The 21315-nt window shown below is 39.0% G+C and overlaps 1 protein-coding gene across 5 annotated transcripts in view; it reads right to left on the bottom strand.

Annotated features, from left to right (window-relative positions):
• Window positions 1-1452: 1452 nt before the first annotated feature.
• The window catches only part of opa1 (OPA1 mitochondrial dynamin like GTPase), a 171013-nt gene continuing 151150 nt past the window's right edge, over window positions 1453-21315 (bottom strand). For 3 of the 5 annotated variants that reach the window (XM_043702257.1, XM_043702261.1, XM_043702260.1), the window contains one exon: window positions 2295-4250. In XM_043702257.1, the coding sequence (XP_043558192.1) occupies window positions 4186-4250 (65 nt within the window). In that variant the 3' untranslated portion in view covers window positions 2295-4185. The other 2 variants (XM_043702258.1, XM_043702259.1) reach the window with 2 other exon arrangements.

Genomic DNA, 21315 nt, shown 5'->3' with positions numbered 1-21315 from the left:
CGGTAGTGCTTCTAAGCCACTTTTGGTGATGGATACTGAACTCCCTCACTGAATGTAAGCTATGCAAACTAGCTTCCCTTGGTGTGTTGTTCAAATGCTGTTCAATATGGAAACAACCCTAGTTCAAAATGAGTGGTAAAGCACATAGTAATCAGCATATTGTTTTGTTGCGCATATATCACTGATATTGTAGATTTCTTTAGACTGAGATCAAGGGTGAGAAATCCCAAAGTTACTCCCTCCTGAATGTATAGCCTCTCGATCTATCTTCCTGGAGGACAGGATGATATCCAAGCATGGTGATGTCTGTTTGGAATACCTGTTGTTGTAACCACCAGTCCAAAACTGGACATTCTAAGTTGACCCACAGCTGAAGAATTCAGCCTGCCAGAAAATTGGCCAAACTAAACAGCAGCCAGCAGCTATTGGCTACAGAGAACAGTAAAAGTCAAGGTCAAAGCGGTCACAAAAATTCAAAGGGAACACGTTACAACCAACCCAAGGGTTGTATATTGGAGAAGTATCAATTAGACTTTCTGCATCTTGACTGACTGTGTATGTTGCTATACTGGGAGGTATAAAGTGTACAATGAAGGATGTTGGCACAGCCCCATTGGATGACTTGAACCCAATGACTCTATTGGCCAAAGACCACTGAACATTCTGGAAAGTCAGGGCTGTAGTGGGGCGGGGGGAGAATAATACTTGGACACACCTGGCAAGACCCATGACAGAAGACCGTGCGCCAATGCAGGAGGAGGTCTACCCTGTGAAGCCCACTTTTATGGAAGCGAGCCAGCCCTACATCAGAAAGGAAGGAAATTCCAATCTCCCAGGTCAAATATGTGGATCACCGTGGATAATATTCTTTCTGGGACAAACAGAACTAGATAGAGTGTAAATTTATAAGAATTTGGAAAATGCTCACATGGTGTTTTATCAAGGAAAATCTCGTTAACAGAATACAGTTGAACCGCAAACCACATTCTGCATCGCGTTGCCTGCTTTACTGAAAAGAGCACTTGGATAAAGTGTTTTTAATATATAAACAAGTTGAGTGTGCAAAGCATGGAAAACATTGCATCATTTGAAAAGGTAACATTATGAGAGAATGACTGTGTCAGGCTATTTGACTAGCCTATCTGACAGCACGCCCAATTTTGGTGCAAGTCCTCAGATGTTCATGAAGACGACTTTACGGGGTTGACTGGAATGCTTGAGCCTTTGTTATGTCCAGTGTCTATGTCAAAGCCACTGGTCATCCATTTTAATTCCCAGTATAGATTTTTGCAATAGTTTGATCCCATTTGCTCAGTTATTTCAGAGTAGTTAAGAACCAACAACATTCATCAGAATTTGCAAAAGCCCAGAACTGTAAAAATAACATTTTGGAGCCAGGTTCAGTTGCATGATACACCAAATATTTCAGAAGTAACCACTCTCTTGTTTCCAAAATTGTACTCCGTTTTATTTAAATATAACGGCATTCAATAAATACATGACTCCTCACTAATTACATTAAGCATGACCTGGACACTTGCAAAGAAAATTCACAAACTATGATAATCTTTTTTCATTTATATAAGCATTTGCATAAATTCTGAGGATTCTACTGCACAACTACAGAACCAATATCGAAGGATCCAAATGGAAACCACACTGGATATGACTTTCATTTTACTCCAGACAAAATTTTTCTGACACGAACTTTAATTTTGCATTTTATTTCTCTCCTGAGGATTACAGAGATGCAGTTTTTTTCTTCTGAATGAATAAATGCAAGCCAGTGCACCTTTGAAGTGGATGACAGAAGTAGACTATATAATTCCCAATGAATGCAATTTTAGACAGCTATTCGTTATTTCTTATTGAGCTGGATATGAGAGAAACAATTAAAATATTTGCACAAAAAATGTTACATTTGACAAAAACAGTTCATCAGCTCTCACTTACACAGCAGTGCTTAATCTTCTTTTGGGCACTTAAACAATCAACATTTTAATGTGTTTCAGGAGACTGCATGTTACAATAGAAAACGTGATAAGCTGAAGCTTTTGTAATCAGAGTTGTTATAAAAATGCAAGTAAAACATTGCTCATGAATTCTTCACTCAGAGTAGAATATATGGAGAACCTAAATGCGCTTCCAGTTTTAATATACACAATTTGTGAAGTGATGTCTTCAGAGGTGTGTTTAACCGTACTTTTGAGTCTCTCTGTAGCCCTTCAGATAGTGGTTCCTGATTCAAGCAACATCTCATGACACAAAGCTCCATGTCAGGGGCTGAACTAATTCATATGAAGGAAAAAAATTAAATTACATCAATTCAAGTTTTAATTGAGAAAACAAATTCCTTAAAATGGTTCCATAAGTGCAGAAAAAGTTCAAGATTTTGAAACTAATAACAGAACATTTATTCGTAAATAGAGACTGGCTTTAAAACAAACTTTTTCTGAAATAATTTTACATTTATTCTTTATGAAAAAGCAATAGGAAATTAATAATCATATTATTCACAAACAGATATAACAGAATATTTAACTGCAAGGCAACAAAAGATATATTTTCCAGATCAAAGTAGTCAAAAACATGGTCAATAAAAACAACTAATCTGATGATAATATTCAATGTGAGCTTCTATTTTGAAATTACAACACTGTGGAAGATTTCTTTTACCATATCATATTCTTAACTTCCAATTTACAAATCATAACTCCTTTACAATGTACACCTGTACTCTGGAATACTATGCATTTATGGTTATGCTAACAAGCTGTATCTGTGATATGAATATAGATGAAGTGTGCTGACAATAATCAGAGACTTGTCAGAAATACAGTTTATTATGAGGAAATAACAGTTAGTTGCATTTTCACGAACACATTTAAAAACAGATTTAGTTTCCTCAGTGGCTCTGCTGTTTAAGGCTGTGGGCAAGATCCATTTTGGATCCCAGTCCATTCTAAATTACCTCATCTAAACCTTATCACCACTGTTGGTTATCATAACTGCGTTCAGAAATTTGGTTCATGGGAGGGAAAAAATTAGCTAGGTTTATACTTTTGATCACTACTGAAAGTGTAGACACCAAGGAAGTATAAATCCAACTCCATTGTTCCCCTGCAATTAAAGCCTGCCAGTTTAGGTTCACACAAGAAGAATGATCAAAGCGCTAAAAGGTGTATGGCATCCATGCAACAACAAAAAGTCAATACAACATTTCATGAAAGGAGAAGAGACAGCTGATCGAAACAACAAGGGGAGATAGGAGGAAGGAGAAATGTGTTTACCTTAATCATAGCTGTAATTAAAATTGTATCAAACCCTTAGCTCACTGATGCTAACATTAAACATTGTGTTCCCTATACAGGAGATAAGGTGCTGCCATTAAAGATAGTTGCCATGATTCATCTGTGCATGTACAATTGGTACAGTTGGAGTCATGTTGTCATGGCATTCGTGTAAAAGCTCTTGACACAATTCCAAAATGTTACAAATCACAACACGTCTTGGCTGCATTTTAAAGCTATCATGTCTCGTAACAGGCGAGATGTGAGACTTATGTACCATTACTAATCATTCTTAAAGGAAAACCGAAAGTGACCATCAGAAGCAGCTGCTCCGGGATTCTCAACTTAGCCACAAATGCAGCTGAAGCTAGAATTCTGTGTTGATTTGGAGCATGCATTATACAAGATGGTATTTAGAAAATATTTGCATTACAGAATTCTTACCCAAATCACAAAGAAATTAATACATTTGTGAATCATTTAAATCAAAGTTTCCTCAACCATTTTTCTTCTAAGTATGCCTGCCCTTTCCCGAGAGTGTTGGATGGAATTATGCAGTAGAGTCATGCACGAAGAATTCTGGGGAGGTGGAAGGGTCAGGCCAACAAGCTGATGCTCATCCAGTGAACACACCTGTGCACTTCTAAAAATGATCAGCAGGTAGTGCTTAGGAGAAAAAAGTATGGTTAATAATTTGCCATGACAGAAGCCTCATTGTGGTGCTCATTCCTCCTGTAGGGATCCAGGTAGGGCCTTCTTTTGACAGTATGGTTTAGCCACTGGGGTATTTCTTTAGATATCAGGGGTGCTCTTAAAATGTTTCTGTAAATAACATTTGATAAATTTAAGCTAAATCCATGTTTAGTTGATGAGACACATACATACAAAGACATTGTTATTTTTCTTGATGTAGAGCTTCAATGAATGTTTCTAACTTTTCTTGAATCTCACGAACTCGTTCTGAAATATAAAAAAGTTTGACAATTACTTCACTCTATTCAAACGTTAATGATAAATAATAATAATAATATTAAAATCAATACAGGAAATGATGGAAAAAAGTAATGAAGGGCTTTGCTACTCACAGACTTACAGCTAAGTTTTGAGACATAATATGCTTACTTTAATTACATTAAATATGCTGTAAAGTTTATTCTGAATTTAATATTTGCCACAGTGGTCAGCAGGTCAAAGCTTGGTTGATTTAACTAAAACTTGAGTGAATGTACAAATTAGGAACATGAATATCCCTCCTCCACCCTGCTCTGTCTTTCAATAGATCAAGACTGATCTGATTATTGCACATTCCCAACTACCCCAATAACCTTTCCCCTCTTGTTAATCAAGGATCTATCTACCTCTGCCTTAAAAACGATGCTTTCCATCACAATTTAAGGAAGACTGTTCAAAGATTCTTGATCCTGTGGGAAACAATTCTCTTCCTCTGTCTTTAATGTATCACCCTTTATTTCGCTACTATAACACCTAGTTCTAGATTCTCCCACAAGAGGAAACAACCTTTCCACATCCATATATCCAGACCTCTCAGAGACTCATGTTTCAAACAAGTTGCCACTTATTCATCTAATTTAGCCTATCTAACCTTCCACATAAGACAACCTATCCAGTTTGGGCATTAGTCTAGTAAAGGTGTCACAGTGCTATCGGACCATAGGGCTGTTTTCTCATTAGCAAGGCATGACTGTTTAGCCTGAGGGTAATCATGCCTCATGTGAAGGGAGAGGTTAAAATGGAGAGTCCTTAATGGTAACCTCAACTAGTGCAGGGATTGAACCTATGCTATTGGCATTACTGTGCAACACACCGCAATCCAAACCAGCCATAAATTTGTTCTGAGTTACTTCCAATACATTTACATCATTCTATACAGAAGGAGACCAACACTGTACACATTACTTCAGATATGGTCTCTCACATGCATTGTATGATTGAAACATTGCCTTCCTACTTTTGTATTAAATTCCCTTTGCAATAAGTAGTAACATTGAATTAACCCTTCTAATTACTGGCTGTACCTACATCCTAGCTTTTTATGATTCATGCACAAAGGCACCTAAATCTCTCTGCATCTCAATATCTATTTAGGTAATGCACTTTTTAAAAAATCTATATACCAAAATAAACAATTTCACATTACCCCACATTATACTCCAGATCTTTGTCCATTCACCTCACCCTACTATCTCTTTGTAGCCTCATGTCTCCATTTCAGCAAATTTGACAACCATACCATTGATCAACTCATCCAAGTTGAAAAGTGTGGGGCTGGAAAAGCACAGCAGGTCAAGCAGCATCCGAGGAGCATGAGAGTCGACGTTTTGGAACTGTAAAAAGTGATCTCTGTGGCACCCCACTCGTTACAGCTTGCCAAACAGAAAAAGACCCAATTTATGCTCATTCAGTTTTCCGTTAGTTAGCTGGTCTTCAATCCATGTCAATATGTTACCCTCTACAACATGAGCTTTTAATTTCAGCAAGAACCTTAGATGCAGGTAGCACCTTATCAAATGCCTACTGGAAATCTAAAGACATCTGTTCTCCTTTATCATGATCTTCCTTTCACAATACTATGTTGTGATTAGTTTGCTGGATTACTTCGAAGTTATCGAAGAGCCCAGTTTATAAAGTCTGTAATGGTAGCTTTAAACATTTTCCATACGACAGATTTTAAGCTGACTAGCCTGTGGTTTCCTGTTTTCTGTGCCCATTCCTTTTGAAAAGGAGTTGCACTCACTGTTTCTAATCTCAGAGAACTTTCCCTAAATCTAAGGAATTTTGGAAAATTAGAACCAATGCATTAACTATTTGAATTGCCACTTCTCCCAAGAGCTTAGGATGAAGCAAACTGGGACAAAGTTTTAGATTATCCAAGGTTGATTCCAATACAGAAGGAGGCCATTTGGCCCATTGTAAATTCACCGGCTCTATTATCTTTCCTGATGAAGGGCTCTTGTCTGAAATGTCGATTCTCCTGCTCCTCGGATGCAGCCTGACCTGCTGTGCTTTTCCAGCACCACACTCTCGACTATTATCTAGTCCAGTTCTATTATCTGATGCCAACCTCCCATCTTTTCCCCATATCCCTTTCATGCCATTACTATCCAAAACAAAAAATATAGTGCCCTTTTGAATCCCTGGATTGAACTCCCTCCACCACATTTCCAGGCAATGCATTTTATACCTTAAAAGCCCGCTGTGAGAATTCTTATATCACCTCTGCTTTGTTTGCACATCGCTTTATATCTATGTTCTCTTGTTCTCTTTTCTTTAGCAAGCTGAATTGCCCTATTGCCCGAGCAACTCTGTTCAGCCTGCTCATGATTTTGACTACTTCTGTCAGATTGCCCTTCAACCTTTTTCTCTCTTGGACAAATTTCTCATTCCTGGAACCATTCTAGTAAATCACCTCTTCAGACTTTCCAATGCATTCACACCTTTCCTATAATATGATCCTCACAACTATACACAATGCTTCAGCTGATGTCTAACAAGTATCTTGCACACATTCAACAACATCTTCTTGCACTTGTACTCTATACACCCACTAATAAAACCAAGATCACTGAATGCTTTATTTACTGTGCTCTCCACCTGTCCTGCCACCTTCAATGATCTGTGCACATATACACCCAGACCCTTCCTCCTGCATTCCCTTAAAAATTGTATGCCCTATTTTTTTGATGGCCATATGTCTGTGAAATTTGGATCAACAATCTAACCTTCTATCATTTCTCAAGACACAAAGCCAAATTAAATGACATCGACGCTTCTTAGTATCTGAAAGGAAATTTAGCGACAGCAGAATCTTTTATCCATTATGTAACATTTGATTATATTTTATTGAGAACTGTATTCCAGCTGTACCAAATTAATAAGTCCCCGAAATTGAGAGAATCCTATTGCAAACTGTGGAGACTCTGAATTGTGAGATCACTGCCTAACTGAACAAACTGGTGTATTAGTTGGGTCTAATCCTTGAAGAAGGGCTTATGCCCGAAACGTCCATTGTCCTGTTCCTTTGGTGCTGCCTGACTTGCTGCGCTTTTCCAGCAACACATTTTTAAGCTCTGATCTCCAGCATCTGCAGTCCTCACTTTCTCCTATTAGTTGGGTCTACCTTCTTTCGGTTGTCTCGTTGCTATTTGCTTGGATGGCAAAATATGGTTAAGCACTTAAGTATGCACAGATCCATAATTTAATGAAATTCAACAGGATGCAAACATTGCAGATTAACTTTGAGAGACATAAATTCCTACTTTCCTTAAATAAATTATAATTTCTCATTCATTTTTAAAATTAACCATCCAATAGGACCTATGAAGATTTGGTAACCGATAATGCTGTAACCAAAATTTATTTCACAAGTATTTTAGCACTACCATCTTGTAATTAAAACCAAACGCACTTAAATTTCTTATAAACAATTCTACAAACAGGTCATTTAAACACTGCTTTTCTTAAATTTGGAATTAGACATTTATCAAAACAAATTGCTTGATAGTGTCATTAAATAATAATTCTTTGAGCCAGGTTATCAAGCACGTGTCAAGTAGAAAGTCGGTTTCTTTTTTTTTTGTTTTATTTAAAATGCATGAAGTGAAAAAGTTGTGTCACGATTAAGTTCAATTGATTACAGATATTTCTGCAGTTTAAGCTAATAGGAATGCTTTGTGTACTTTACATAGTGAGAACATGTAAAGATTTTAGATTCTGCGGGCTGGAAAGGTTATTTACATTCCACTTGAAGGTCTTTGACAAGCTGCATGGTTCTTTGGTCAAATCCTGAAATGTATCTTGTACACTCCAAGCATTAACTCATTCACTGCACATGCCATTGTTGCCACTTGCTACAGCCCACATCCATTTTACACAGCTGAAATAACAATGCCATCTGGCATTTTCACAGAATCACAAATTAAACTAGAGATTATGTCCATTGCTGCCTCGAGTAGTACACAAAATAAAGTTTGAACAGACTGATCAACTTGTTCCTAACTAGTTTAAAATTAAAACAATTCTAACCAATGATGGCTTAATTCTAATCATTTTCTCATCAATTAAATTTCAAAATTTAAACTGTTCATACAATGGTTTAAATTTTCCAATGAATTAATTTAGCTTATTGCCATTTAGAATTCAATTTTTACTTATATGGGTTACAAATTTTGCAGCATGGACAATTTTAAAATACTTTTCTGAATATCACACTCTATGCTTTAATCATATATATTTTGTTCCCAAATCTGATGTCAAGCTGAATTGTGACCTGCATGTGGAACCAAGATTATCAGCTTAAAATGAAAGCTTCTGAAAAAATACTGATTTATTATTATATCATCTTTGCAAATGAAGCAAACCAAACTGCTATAAATTTACAAAGAAGTGTTTGAGAAAACTTGAAGGCACTTTGTATCAAGGCAACAAATGAAGGTTCATAACAACCTTCACATGTCCAAACATTAAACTATGATCCATACAAACCCCTAACTAACCCTTGACCCTACTTTCCTTAATACTATTCTGGCAGTCTTTTGAAGTGTGTTTGCTTAAGAGATGAGCTATTCCACGCCTTAATTCATTATTTTTCTGATCTTGCCATGAATATTCTCATAATCCTCTCACCCATATAACAGAATCCCCTTCATGCATATTGTGTACATGACTGCTTTCATATATTGAGAGAATCTGATTCAGTGGTATTCTCATCTCCATATGCAACTAACTTGTATTTCATCTCTGATCTTCTGATGCATGACTCAAGGTGATTGGAAAGTATCTATGTTGTCTGTAATTAGAGTTGGGAAATACCTTTGGCAGCATTAAACTATAATACATTGAACAGGTTGATGACTACTCTCAAAAGGAACAGAGTGATAAAAGCTAAAATGTACTTTCATACATTGGCATAAATATATAAAAATTAACATATACTTTAAAAAATACAAGTCTAGTTTACAGCTATACAAATACAAGATGAGCTAGTGATGAAATTTATGAAAAAAAAATTATTGCCATACTAGCTCCCTTCACTATTTCATTGTTTACCAGACTGATGATAACCCCTCTACAATTATCTACTTCAACTTTCTCTTCCACTGTCTTGTTGACATTTTTATTGTCTGGCCTTGTACATTGTTCTAAAATTATTCACACACATTTCAAGAACTGTAGGAGCAACTTTCCAATGTTACGTTTCTACTGGAAACCAGGGTGGTGAATTAGAAATTTGGGAACACAAAATTGTCAAGATCATGATCAGAAAGTTACTCCTGAAATACCAGCTCACCTTCTTCCGGCTTAGAATCTCAACATTCATTTTAGTTGTCTCTCCATCTTTCTTCAAGTTTCTCATTCTGCTATTCTCTTCCAGTTTGCTGTGATTGTATTAATCTTTACTTTGTCTGAAAACCTTTGAATTTTGATCTCTTTCCAGCTTTCATTTAAAGAGTAATGGCTATTAAAGTTGAATCTACTTGTTCTCACCCTTGTATTTCATTTACTCTATAATTATTAAAATCTGAATTTATCTGATACCAAGTTAAGGTATGTAAATACTTATGAGAGTTTGTTTGCTGAGTATATACTTGTTGTTAGAATTTACTTTTTCACAACAACTTTGTATATCAATATGTCCCAAATATTATTCAAGTTGAAGAATTAAAAAAAAACTATTAACATATTCAGTTAATTTGCAAGAATTAATATGTTCTTGTTTAATAGAGATAGGAAACATTAGGGAATTGTAATGGACACAATTTTGCGCACTTAAAGAGTTAGATTTTCTTCTGAACATAGATTTGGCTCAAATAAAAAAAAACTATGAGCTGCCTTTAAATTGCTTGATGCAGTGTTCAATTATCTAATCTGGTCTCTATTCTAGTATGGTTTGTGCAGAAAGAGGGTTCCAGGTTAGAAAGCCTATTTTAAGTCTTCATTTTAATATTCTCAGCTTCTTCTACAAAATAGCATTATGCCATTTTGTTCCTCAAGCCTGCTCCATTATTCAATAAGACAACTTGCTTGTGTCTTGAATTCAACACTCCTGACGAATTTCAATAACATTTGATTCTCTTGCCATCAAAAATATATCTTTCCCTTAAAAATATTTAATAATCCTGCCTAAATAGCCAGAGAGTTCCAAATAAACAGGACCTTCTCAGGGAAAAAAATAGTTATCATCACTGTCCCAAAGGATGACCCCTAATTTTAATACTGTTAGTTCGGAACTGATCTGCAACAGGAAGCATCCTTCCCACATCTGTTTCTAAACTCCAGTGGATACAAGCCCTGACTGTCCAACCTTTCCTCAAAAGGCAAACCATTCATTCCAGGTATCAATCTAATTAACTATCTCTAATAATCTACCTCCAATGAATTTATGTCTTTCCTTAAATAAGAAGATCAAAACTGCAACAGTATTCAAGATGTGGTCTAACCAATGGCTTGTATAGTTGCAACATAACATCCTTACTTTTATGTTTAATTCCTCTCATAATAAAGGATAGCTTTCCATTTTCAGTATTTTTAAAAAACGACCACAAGAAATCACAATAGTTTCTAAATTAGAGGACAAGATGGTGGCTCACTCAGTTAGCTAGATATCTGGCATGTGGATCTGATAAATACTAACAGCATCAGGTTTAAATCTTGGCTAGTTGAGGTCAACTCAGTGTCTGCCTGATCCTCCTCTCAGAAAAATAATCATAGTATTTAGGTGTGGTTACACAAATTATTGATGAGGACCAACCTTCAGTCACAGAATTAAAAAAGACTGGTTAGCAAGGTTAAATCTCACAGAATACAGGGAAATCTAGCCATTTGGATACAGAACTGGCTCAAAAGTGGAAGACAGAGGGTGGTGGTGGAGGGTTGTTTTTCAGACTGGAGGACTGTGACCAGTGGAGTGCCACAAGGATCGGTGCTGGGCCCTCTACTTTTTGTCATTTACATAAATGATTTGGATGCGAGCATAAGAGGTACAGTTAGTATGTTTGCAGATGACACCAAAATTGGAGGTGTAGTGGACAGCGAAGAAGGTTACCTCAGATTACAACAGGATCTTGATCAGATGGGCCAGTGGGCTGAGAAGTGGCAGATGGAGTTTAATTCAGATAAATGCGAGGCGCTGCATTTTGGGAAAGCAAATCTTAGCAGGACTTATACACTTAATGGTAAGGTCATAGGGAGTGCTGCTGAACAGAGACCTTGGAGCGCAGGTTCATAGGTCCTTGAAAGTGGAGTCGCAGGTAGATAGGATAGTGTAGGCGGCATTTGGTATGCTTTGCTGTGTTGAGTACAGGAATTGGGAGATCATGTTGCGGCTGTACAGGACATTGGTTAGGCCACTGTTGGAATACTGCGTGCAATTCTGGCCTTCTTCCTATTGGAAGGATGTTGTGAAACTTGAAAGGGTTCAGAAAAGATTTACAAGAATGTTGCCAGGATTGGAGGATTTGAGCTATAGGGAGAGGCTGAACCGGCTGGGGCTGTTTTCCCTGGAGTGTCGGAGGCTGCGGGGTGAGCTTGTAGAGGCTTATAAAATCATGAGGGGCATGGATAGGATAAATAGGCAAAGACTTCTTTCTGGGGTGGGGGAGTCCAGAACTAGAGGGCATAGATTTAGAGTGAGAGGGGAAAGATATAAAAGAGACCTAAGGGGCAACTTTTTACGCAGAGGGTGGTACAGGTATGAAATAAGCTGCCAGAGGAAGTGGTGAAGGCTGGTACAATTGCAACATTTAAAAGGCATTTGGATGGGTATATGAATAGGAAGCGTTTGGCGGGTGCTGGCAGGTGGGACTAGATTGGGTTGGGATATCTGGTCGGCATGGACAGGTTGGACCAAAGGGTCTGTTTCTGCGCTGTACATCTCTATGACTAAGAAAAAGGTCAAAATATTGAGCAGCCTTGAAACTTAGCATTAAAGGCAAGTAACCTTTTACTGTTACAAACCACTGACAGGTTCTTAAACTTTCTCTGGAACAGTGTAATTTTGATAAAAGCTTGTCAGAAAATTTAGTCAATATTGAATTAAGGTTCTTTTGCATAGGTTGTGGAGTGTCAAATAATTTTAAATGGCCTCAAAACTTTCACTAGTTTCACAACTGGTATGTTAGTCCAAATGGTAAACGCCAATCTTTGTTAGCCCACATTTGCTTGTAGAGACTACTATTACTCAACGTAATTGAAAGAAATTGCAATGTTAGAGCAGGTACTAAAAATATTTCAGCATTTGCAAATGCAGTTGAGCACACACTGTCTCAATTTGAAAGACAGCTATGGTCACATAGTCATAGAGATATACAGCACAGAAACAGTCCCTTTGGTCCAACTCATCCATGCTGACCAGATTATCCTATAAATTTAGATTACTTAGTGTGGAAACAGGCCCTTCGGCCCAACAAGTCTATACCGACCCGCTGAAGCGCAACTCACCTATATCCCTACATTTACCCCTTCACCTAACACTATGGGCAATTTAGCATGGCCAATTCACCTGACCTGCACATCTTTGGACTGTGGGAGAAAACCCGGAGCACCCGGAGGAAACCCACGCAGACACAGGGAGAATGTCCAAACTCCACACAGTCAGTCGCCTGAGGTGGGAATTGAACCTGGGTCTCTGGCACTATGAGGCAGCAGTGCTAACCACTGTGCCACCGTGCCACCCACTATTAATCCCATGCGTTAGCATTTAGCCCATATCCCTCTAAACCCTTATTATTCGAATATCCATCCAGATGCCTTTTAGATGTTGTAATTGTACCAGCCTCCACCACTTCCTGGGGCAGCTCATTTCATGCGTACACCACCATCTGCATGATAATAGGGCCCCTTAAGTCCCGTTTATATCTTTCCCTTATCACCCTAAACTGTTGCCCTCTCGCTTTGGATTTCCCCACCCCAGGGGAAACACTTCATCTATTTATCCTATCCATGCCCCTCACGATTCTATAAACCTCTATAAGGTCACCCTCAGCCTCTGACACTCCAGTGAAAATTGCCCCAGCCTATTCAGTCTCTGCCAATAGTTGAAACCCTCCAACCCTGGCAACATCCTTGTAAATCTTTTTTGAACCTTTTCAAGCTTCACAACATCCTTCCAATAGTATTCCAACACTAGCTTAGCTAATGTCCTGTACAGCTGTATCATGACTGCTCAACTCCTGTACTCAATGCACTGACCAATAAAGGCAAGCATACCTTCTTCACTATCCTACCTACCTGTGACTCAACTTTCAAGGAACTATGAACCTGCATTCCAAGGTCTTTGTTCAGCAACACTTCCCAGGACATTACGTGTACAAGTTCTGCAATAATCTGTCCATCCAAAATGCAGCACCTCACATTTAACTGAACTTAACTCCATCTGCCACTCCTCGGCCCACTTGCCCATCTGATCAAGATCGCATTGTACTCTGAGGCAATCCTCTTTGCTGTCCATTATACCCCTAATGTTGGCATCATCTGCAAACTTACTAACCATACATCCTATATTTACAACCGACATTTACATACAGATCATTTGTATAAATGAAGAAAAGCAATGGACCCAGCACCAATCCTTGTGGCACACCACAGGTCACAGACCTCCAGTCTGAAAAGCAACTGTTCACCACCACCCTTGGTCTTCAACCTTTGAGCTAGTTTTGTATCCAAATGGCTAGTACTCCCAGTATGGCATTCACATTACAGGATTAGGCTGCAAGTCAGGCACCGATTAGTGCACTAACTTTACCTGTAACTGTGCCATCCTTTCCAGAAACAAACCTGTGATAATCTTTGTTCATATAGAGTCATAGAGATGTACAACATGGAAATAGACCCTCCGGTCCAACCAGTCTATGCCGACAAGGTATCCCAACCCAATCTAGTCCCACCCCTGCCAGCACCCGGCCCATATCCCTCCAAACCCTTCCTATTCATTTACCCATCCAAATGCCTCTGATATGTTGCAATTGTACCAGCCTCTACTACTTCCTCTGGCAGCTCATTCTATACATATACCACCCTCTGTGCAAAAATGTTGCTCCTTAGGTCTCTTTTATATCTATCCACTCTCACCCTAAACCTATACCCTCTAGTTCTGGACTCCCCCACCCCAGAATGAAGTCTTTGTCTATTTATTCTATCCATGCCCCTCATGATTTTATAAGTCTCTACAAGCTCACCCCGCAGCCTCCGACACTCTAGGGAAAACAGCCCCTGTCTGTTCAGCCTCTCCCTATAGCTCAAATCCTCCAACCCTGGCAACATCCTTGTAAATCTTTTCTGAACCCTTTCAAGTTTCACAACATCCTTCCGATAGGAAGGCGGCAAGAATTGCACGCAGTATTCCAACAGTGGCCTAACCAACGTCCTGTACAGCCCCAACATGACTTCCCAACTCCTGTACTCATTACTCTGACCAATAAAGGAAAGCATACCAAACACCTTCTTCACTATTGTATCTACCTGCGACTCCGCTTTCAAGGAGCTATGAACCTGCACTCCAAGGTCTCTTTGTTCAGCAACACTCCTCAGGACCTTACCATTAAGAGTACAATTCCTGCTAAGATTTGCTTTCCCAAAATGCAGCACCTTGCATTTATCTGAATTAAACCCCATCTGCCACTTCTCAGCCCACTGGCCCATCTGATCAAGATCTTGTTGTGTAATGAGGTAACCTTCTTCGTTGTTCACTACACCTCCAATTTTGGTGTCATCTGCAAACTTACTAACTGTACCTCTTATGGTCACATCCAAATCATTTATGTAAATGACAAAAAGTAGTGGACCCAGCACTGATCCTTGTGGCACTCCACTGGTCACAGGCCTCCAGTCTGAAAAACAACCCTCCACTACCAACCACTGTCGTCCACCCTTGAGCCAGTTCTGTATCCAAATGGCTAGTTCTCCCTGTATTCCGTGAGATCTAACCTTGCTAATCAGTCTCCCATGGGGAACCTTGTCGAATGCCTTACTGAAGTCCATATAGATCGCATCTACCACTCTGCCCTCATCAATCCTCTTTGTTACATCTTCAAAAAACTCAATCAAGTTTGAGAGACATGATTTCCACACACAAAGCTATGTTGACTATCCCTAATCAGTCCTTGCCTTTCCAAATACATGTACATCCTGTCCCTCAGGATTCCCTCCAACAACCAGCCCACCACCGACGTCAGGCTCACTCATCTAAAGTTCCCTGGCTTGTTTTTACCACCCTTCTTAAACGGTTATCTTAAATAGTTATCTCTAACTATACTTAAAACAGTCCTGACAAACTTGACTGCTATTCAAAATGCAGGACATGTTGGAAGATTTGGCAGACAGACATCATGTGCATAATAAAACTGTTGTAATTGGTTGAAGGTTCAAGATTCAGTAGACAGATTTCAGGAATTGGCAAAAAAAAGCCATACTGACATGAGGAAATACTCTTTCACACAGTGCGATTTAGGATCTGGAACACATTGTTCAAGAGCGTGATGGAGACAGGAAGCAACTGAGATATGCAAGGGAAATGATTATTTGAAAAGGAAAGGGTGCAGGGTCCCAGGCACGGGAGTCATACGAGCTGAATCACTTGTAGGCCTGCATGGACATGAGATGAGTGGCCTCATTCTCTACTGGAACCATTCTATGATCCTGAAAACAGATCCGATTGTTCCTTCTGAAACATTTTAGAAATTAACTTTTAACTGAGATGACCTGAGCATCTATTACAAGGGAGATTTCCTAACACCTGCAAGTTTATTTTGTTCCAAATGAGAAAGGCTCATGTGGCAACTTGTAAATTATCAGGATTGATCAGAGATTGCTCTTCAAGGCTAAAATTTCATTTGAATGCATCCAATCAGCTGAAACATGCTTAATATGGAAGTTAAATAATATGACTTTATTTGTCAGAATATATTTGTCAGAATAGCCAGGTCTTATAGTGAACAGTCCAGTTTCTCACCAGCTGCATGTGTATTTGCCATATAAAGTCTACACAATGTCAGAAACACCCAATTACAGATTTTATATTCCACTCTGTTTGGAGAAAACACTATCGTGAAAGCAGTAAAGATAAACTAAATCAATGAAATAGGAGTGCCACACAACATTAGAGGTGAAGTGCATTAGTTCCAACTGTGGGTTTATGGCAATACACTAAATACATTTGAAACAAAAAGAGAAATTGCTGGAGGAATTCAGCAGGTCTGGCAGTATCTTTGGAAGGAAAACAGAATTAAATGCAGTTAGAGACAAAAAAAAATCTGCAGATGCTGGAATCCATAAGACCATAAGACATAGGAGTGGAAGTAAGGCCATTCGGCCCATCAAGTCCACTCCGCCATTCAATCATGGCTGATGCGCATTTCAGCTCCACTTACCAGCGTTCTCCCCGTAGCCCTTAATTCCTCGAGACAACAAGAATCTATCAATCTCGGCCTTGAAGACATTTAGCGTCCCGGCTTCCACTGCACTCCGTGGCAATGAATTCCACAGGCCCACCACTCTCTGGCTGAAGAAATGCCTCCGCATTTCTGTTCTGAAATGACCCCCTCTAATTCTAAGGCTGTGTCCACGGGTCCTAGTCTCCTTAACCAGAGCTTTATAATGTCTTAGTGGTACATCTCTGCTTTTATATTCCAACCCTCTTGAGATAAGAGACAACATTGCATTCGCTTTCTTAATCATGGACTCAACCTGCATGTTTACCTTTAGAGAATCCTCGACTAGCACTCCCAGATCCCTTTGTGCTTTGGCTTTATTAATTTTCTCACCATTTAGAAAGTAGTCTATGCTTTTATTCTTTTTGCCAAAGTGCAAGACCTCGCACTTGCTCACGTTAAATTCCATCAGCCATTTCCTGGACCACTCTCCCAACCTGTCTAGATCCTTCTGTAGCCTCCCCACTTCCTCAGTACTACCTGCCTGTCCACCTAACTTCGTATCATCGGCAAACTTCGCTAGAATGCCCTCGGTTCCCTCATCCAAATCATTAATATATAATGCGAACAGCTGTGGCCCCAGCACCGAACCCTGCGGGACACCGCACGTCACCGGCTGCCATTCTGAAAAAGAACCTTTTATCCCAACTCTCTGCCTTCTGTTAGACAGCCAATCCTCAATCCATCCCAGCAGCTCACCTCGAACACCATGGGCCCTCACCTTGCTCAGCAGCCTCCCGTGTGGCACCTTATCAAAGGCCTTTTGAAAGTCTAGATAGACCACATCCACTGGGTTTCCCTGGTCTAACCTACTTGTTACCTCTTCAAAAAATCCAAAGTAGACAAGCAGGAGGCTAGAACGTTGGACTTATCCACCTCCTAGAATTAAATGCAGGGCACCGAAGAAGGGTCACTGGACCTGAAATGTTAATTCTGCTTTCTTTCCAATAGATGCTACCAGACATGTTGAGTTTCTCCAGGAATTTTGCTTTTTGTTTCAGATCTTCAGCATCTGCAGTTCTTTGTTTTATGATATTAAATAATTTTTGTGACAACACTGAGGTTTTAACTGAACTTTGAGCCAAATATTTCAGATTCACTGCAGAATAGGACATAAGATATAAGCATAATAACTGCAAGGCAGTTATCTTTTTCCGTTTCTTTACCACTTTCTATAATCCTCAGCTTTCAAAATCCAAGTTTGATGTCACCCATCATTACCTGTTGATTCATCATAGTTTCTTTATCACTTTCTTCAACCTCGGTACCCCCTAAACAATGTTCCTGATTCTTTAGCTCGATTCTCATCAATCAATTAAGTTGGGTACCATGACTTAGTCGAAATAGCTCAACAGCAGATCATGCAATTCATCTATTACCCTCTAATTGCAACTTCTTACAAAGTTAAAAATCACACAGCACCAGGTTATAGTCCAACAGGTGTATTTGGAAGCACTAGCTTTTGGAGCGTTGCTCCTTCATCAGGTGGTTGTGGAGAATAAGATTGTAAGACACAGAATTTATAGCAAAAGTTTACAGAATGATGTAACTGAAATTATATATTGAAAAAGACCTGGATTGTATATTAAGTCTCTCATCTTTTAGAATGGGCATGTTGGTTTCAGTTTTTCCGATGTAAATCGCAAAACGTTTTTTAAAAAAAGTTACAATGAATGAAAGAACTGAAACCAACATGCCCATTCTAAAAGATGTGAAACTCAACAAACAATCTAGGTCTTTTTCAACATATAATTTCAGTTACATTACACTATAAATTTTTGCTATAAATTCTGTGTCTTTACAAACTTATTCTCCACAACCACCTGATGAAGGAGCAGCGCTCCTAAAGCTAGTGTTTCCAAATAAACCTGCTGGACTATAACCTGGTGTTGTGTGACTTTTAACTTTGTACACCTCAGTCCAACACCAGCATCTCCAAATCACAACTTCTTACAGGTATTCATTAATAACAGCAGTGCCACAAAAAGTTTTACCACAGAGAAAAATATCAGCTGGCCTTATAAAAAGAGACTAAGAACGTCTTTTTAATTTCTCCAATATCGCCAATACTCAAGATATATATACTCAAGTCAGTAGGTTTGTGAACGACACCAAGACTGGTGGTATAGTCGACAGTGAAAGTGGTTATCTAAGATTACAAAGAGATCTTGATCCATTGGGTCAACAGGCTGAAGAGAAGCAGATGGAGTTTAATTTGGATAAATGTGACATATTGCAGTTTGGTAAAAAACAAACAAGGGCAATTCTTAGACAATTAGAAATAGGGCCTTTGGTAGTGTTGTAGAACAGGGAGACTTAGGGATTCAGGTACATAATTCTTTGAAGTTTGCATCACATATAGATAGGTTGGTGAAGAAAGCATTTAGCATGCTTGCCTTCATTGCTCAAAACTTTGAGTCGCGGAATTGGGATTTTATGTTGAGGTTATACACGATGCTGGTGAGGCTTCTTCCGGAGTACTTTGGAACCCCACTGTCACATATCACCAATCTGAAAAGAATCCTTAACCACATTTACTGTGTCTTGCCCATGTGCCAATTCCCTATCGATGCCAATATAAAACTCCAATACTGTGGGCTCTTATGGTTTAGCCTTCTATGAGATACCTTATAAATGCCTTCTCCAAGTCCAAATACAACATATCTACTGCTCTCCTTTATCCACTCAGTGATGGAACAATATTATAAAAGTGCACACAGAATACAACTTCTCTTTTGGTCAAGTGACATAAAGGCCTCTAATTCCATCTGATCTGAAGTATACATGTAGTCTGCAAAAACATTGATAAACTGAAAAAAGCAAAAACATATAGCCTTGGAAGATACACCAATCACATGATCTAAATTTGTACAAACTAATTTCTATGTGACAGGAATAAATCAATTCTTTTGACATGTATCTTTTTTCACACATGGCTACTGAAGCGATTTTTCTGCTGAGCTAAAACAAACAGCTGCTCACATCAAAGCTGAAAAATGTGTTGCTGGAAAAGAACAGGTCAGGCAGCATCAAAGGAGCAGGAGAATCGATGTTTCGGGCAGAAGCCCTTCTTCAGTACCAACCCTCGAATCCTACTGGTTGTCCTGGTTGGGTCCAAATTTTGTTGGTCTGAACGTAGTCCAGAGTCCATGCGGGGTCAGTCGGTTCCATAGACAGGTGCTGAGGAAGGAGATGTGGCTGTGGTAGCGAGTCTGTTTGAGGACGTGGCTGAAGAGCTTCAGGGCAGAGGAGATGACCTGGGGGGTGCAGTGAGAGAGGGACTCACTGAGATCCTTGTAGAGGGACGAGGAGAGCTTCTTCAAGGAAGGCATCCTTGCAAGAGGATTCACAGTAGGAGAAAATCAACTAGGAGGAAGTGAGGACTGCAGATTCTGGAGATCAGAGCTGAAAAATGTGTTGCTGGAAAAGCGCAGCAGGTCAGGCAGCATCAAAGGAGCAGGGGAATCGATGTTTCGGGCATCAGTGTTACACAGTGCATTTTGTATTCTGACTAAAAATCATTTTAAAAATTTTATTTTGGTGCCTATTCAGAACCCAGTTATTGCTCGGATAACATATTTAGGCAGATTATTTTTGGTGATAAGGGTAATGCATACTTATTTTCTTAATATTTAGGAAGTGAATAACAAAGCAGTAGAATTGCACCTTGCATCTCTGTTCAACATTATATGCTGCATTTATAATCCATTAACATCAAATTTCAAAGAATTTTGAACAATATATTTTAGCACTGCAGCATGTAATGCTGACTGTTCACACATCTCTCAGTGCAGAAAATAAAATGTTCACCTTTTACTCAGCAGTTCTTCCTCTCAAATTTGTCGAATGGTTGCATTGGAAAGTGAACAAGGCTATGATTTACTGGTGATGACAAAGAGTCCTTTATGAAACTAAAAGCTTATGCACAAATTCGGAGATACCCAAGGTTTTCTTTCTGCTTCTAACACCTACTTCATAAGGTAGAGTTTTCAAGTAGATGTGGCCCAAAGGAAAACTAGTGAGCTTTTAAAAAGGGAAACCACCCAATGTGATGCCCTTTAAGATCCAGAACATCATTTATCTCCAGAGAAGAAAGATTTATATCAACCATTCCTTGTGGGCAGAAAAACAGATGGGAAGTGAATGGACAGTCAGAGGTCAAGAAAACACAAGGGAGGTGCTATTTATCTTCTGGCTGTACATTCCCAGCATATGAAAGGGGTCAAGACTACAAACACATTGCTGGAAGCTGGAAAAGCCCTTTTTTCCCCTTTGGCTGTTATAAAAGGGAACGTGGTTCCCATCCTGCTGTCAAACAGCATAAATCTCCATTTGTCAATTCTTTAATTAGAAGTGCAACTCAAAGAAATGCATTGGTAAAACTATAATAAATCAAAAGGTAACAAACACTGTTTGGAGGGAACCAAACACAAACTGTGGCATTGTTTATCAAAAGAACCTTAATACCCTAGATGGTTCCACTATTTTGGTGTTTAGGTGTTTACACTGATTGGACTTATCAATAAACAGCTCACTTAAAGGAAGACGGAAAGAAAGAGTAACTGAACATAGGACTTCAGATT

This window comes from Chiloscyllium plagiosum, chromosome 13 (genome assembly GCF_004010195.1).
Source record: "Chiloscyllium plagiosum isolate BGI_BamShark_2017 chromosome 13, ASM401019v2, whole genome shotgun sequence".
NCBI lineage: Eukaryota > Metazoa > Chordata > Chondrichthyes > Orectolobiformes > Hemiscylliidae > Chiloscyllium > Chiloscyllium plagiosum.
The sequence above is the reverse complement of the archived record's forward strand: the minus strand, read 5'-3'. Positions and strand labels throughout refer to the sequence as shown.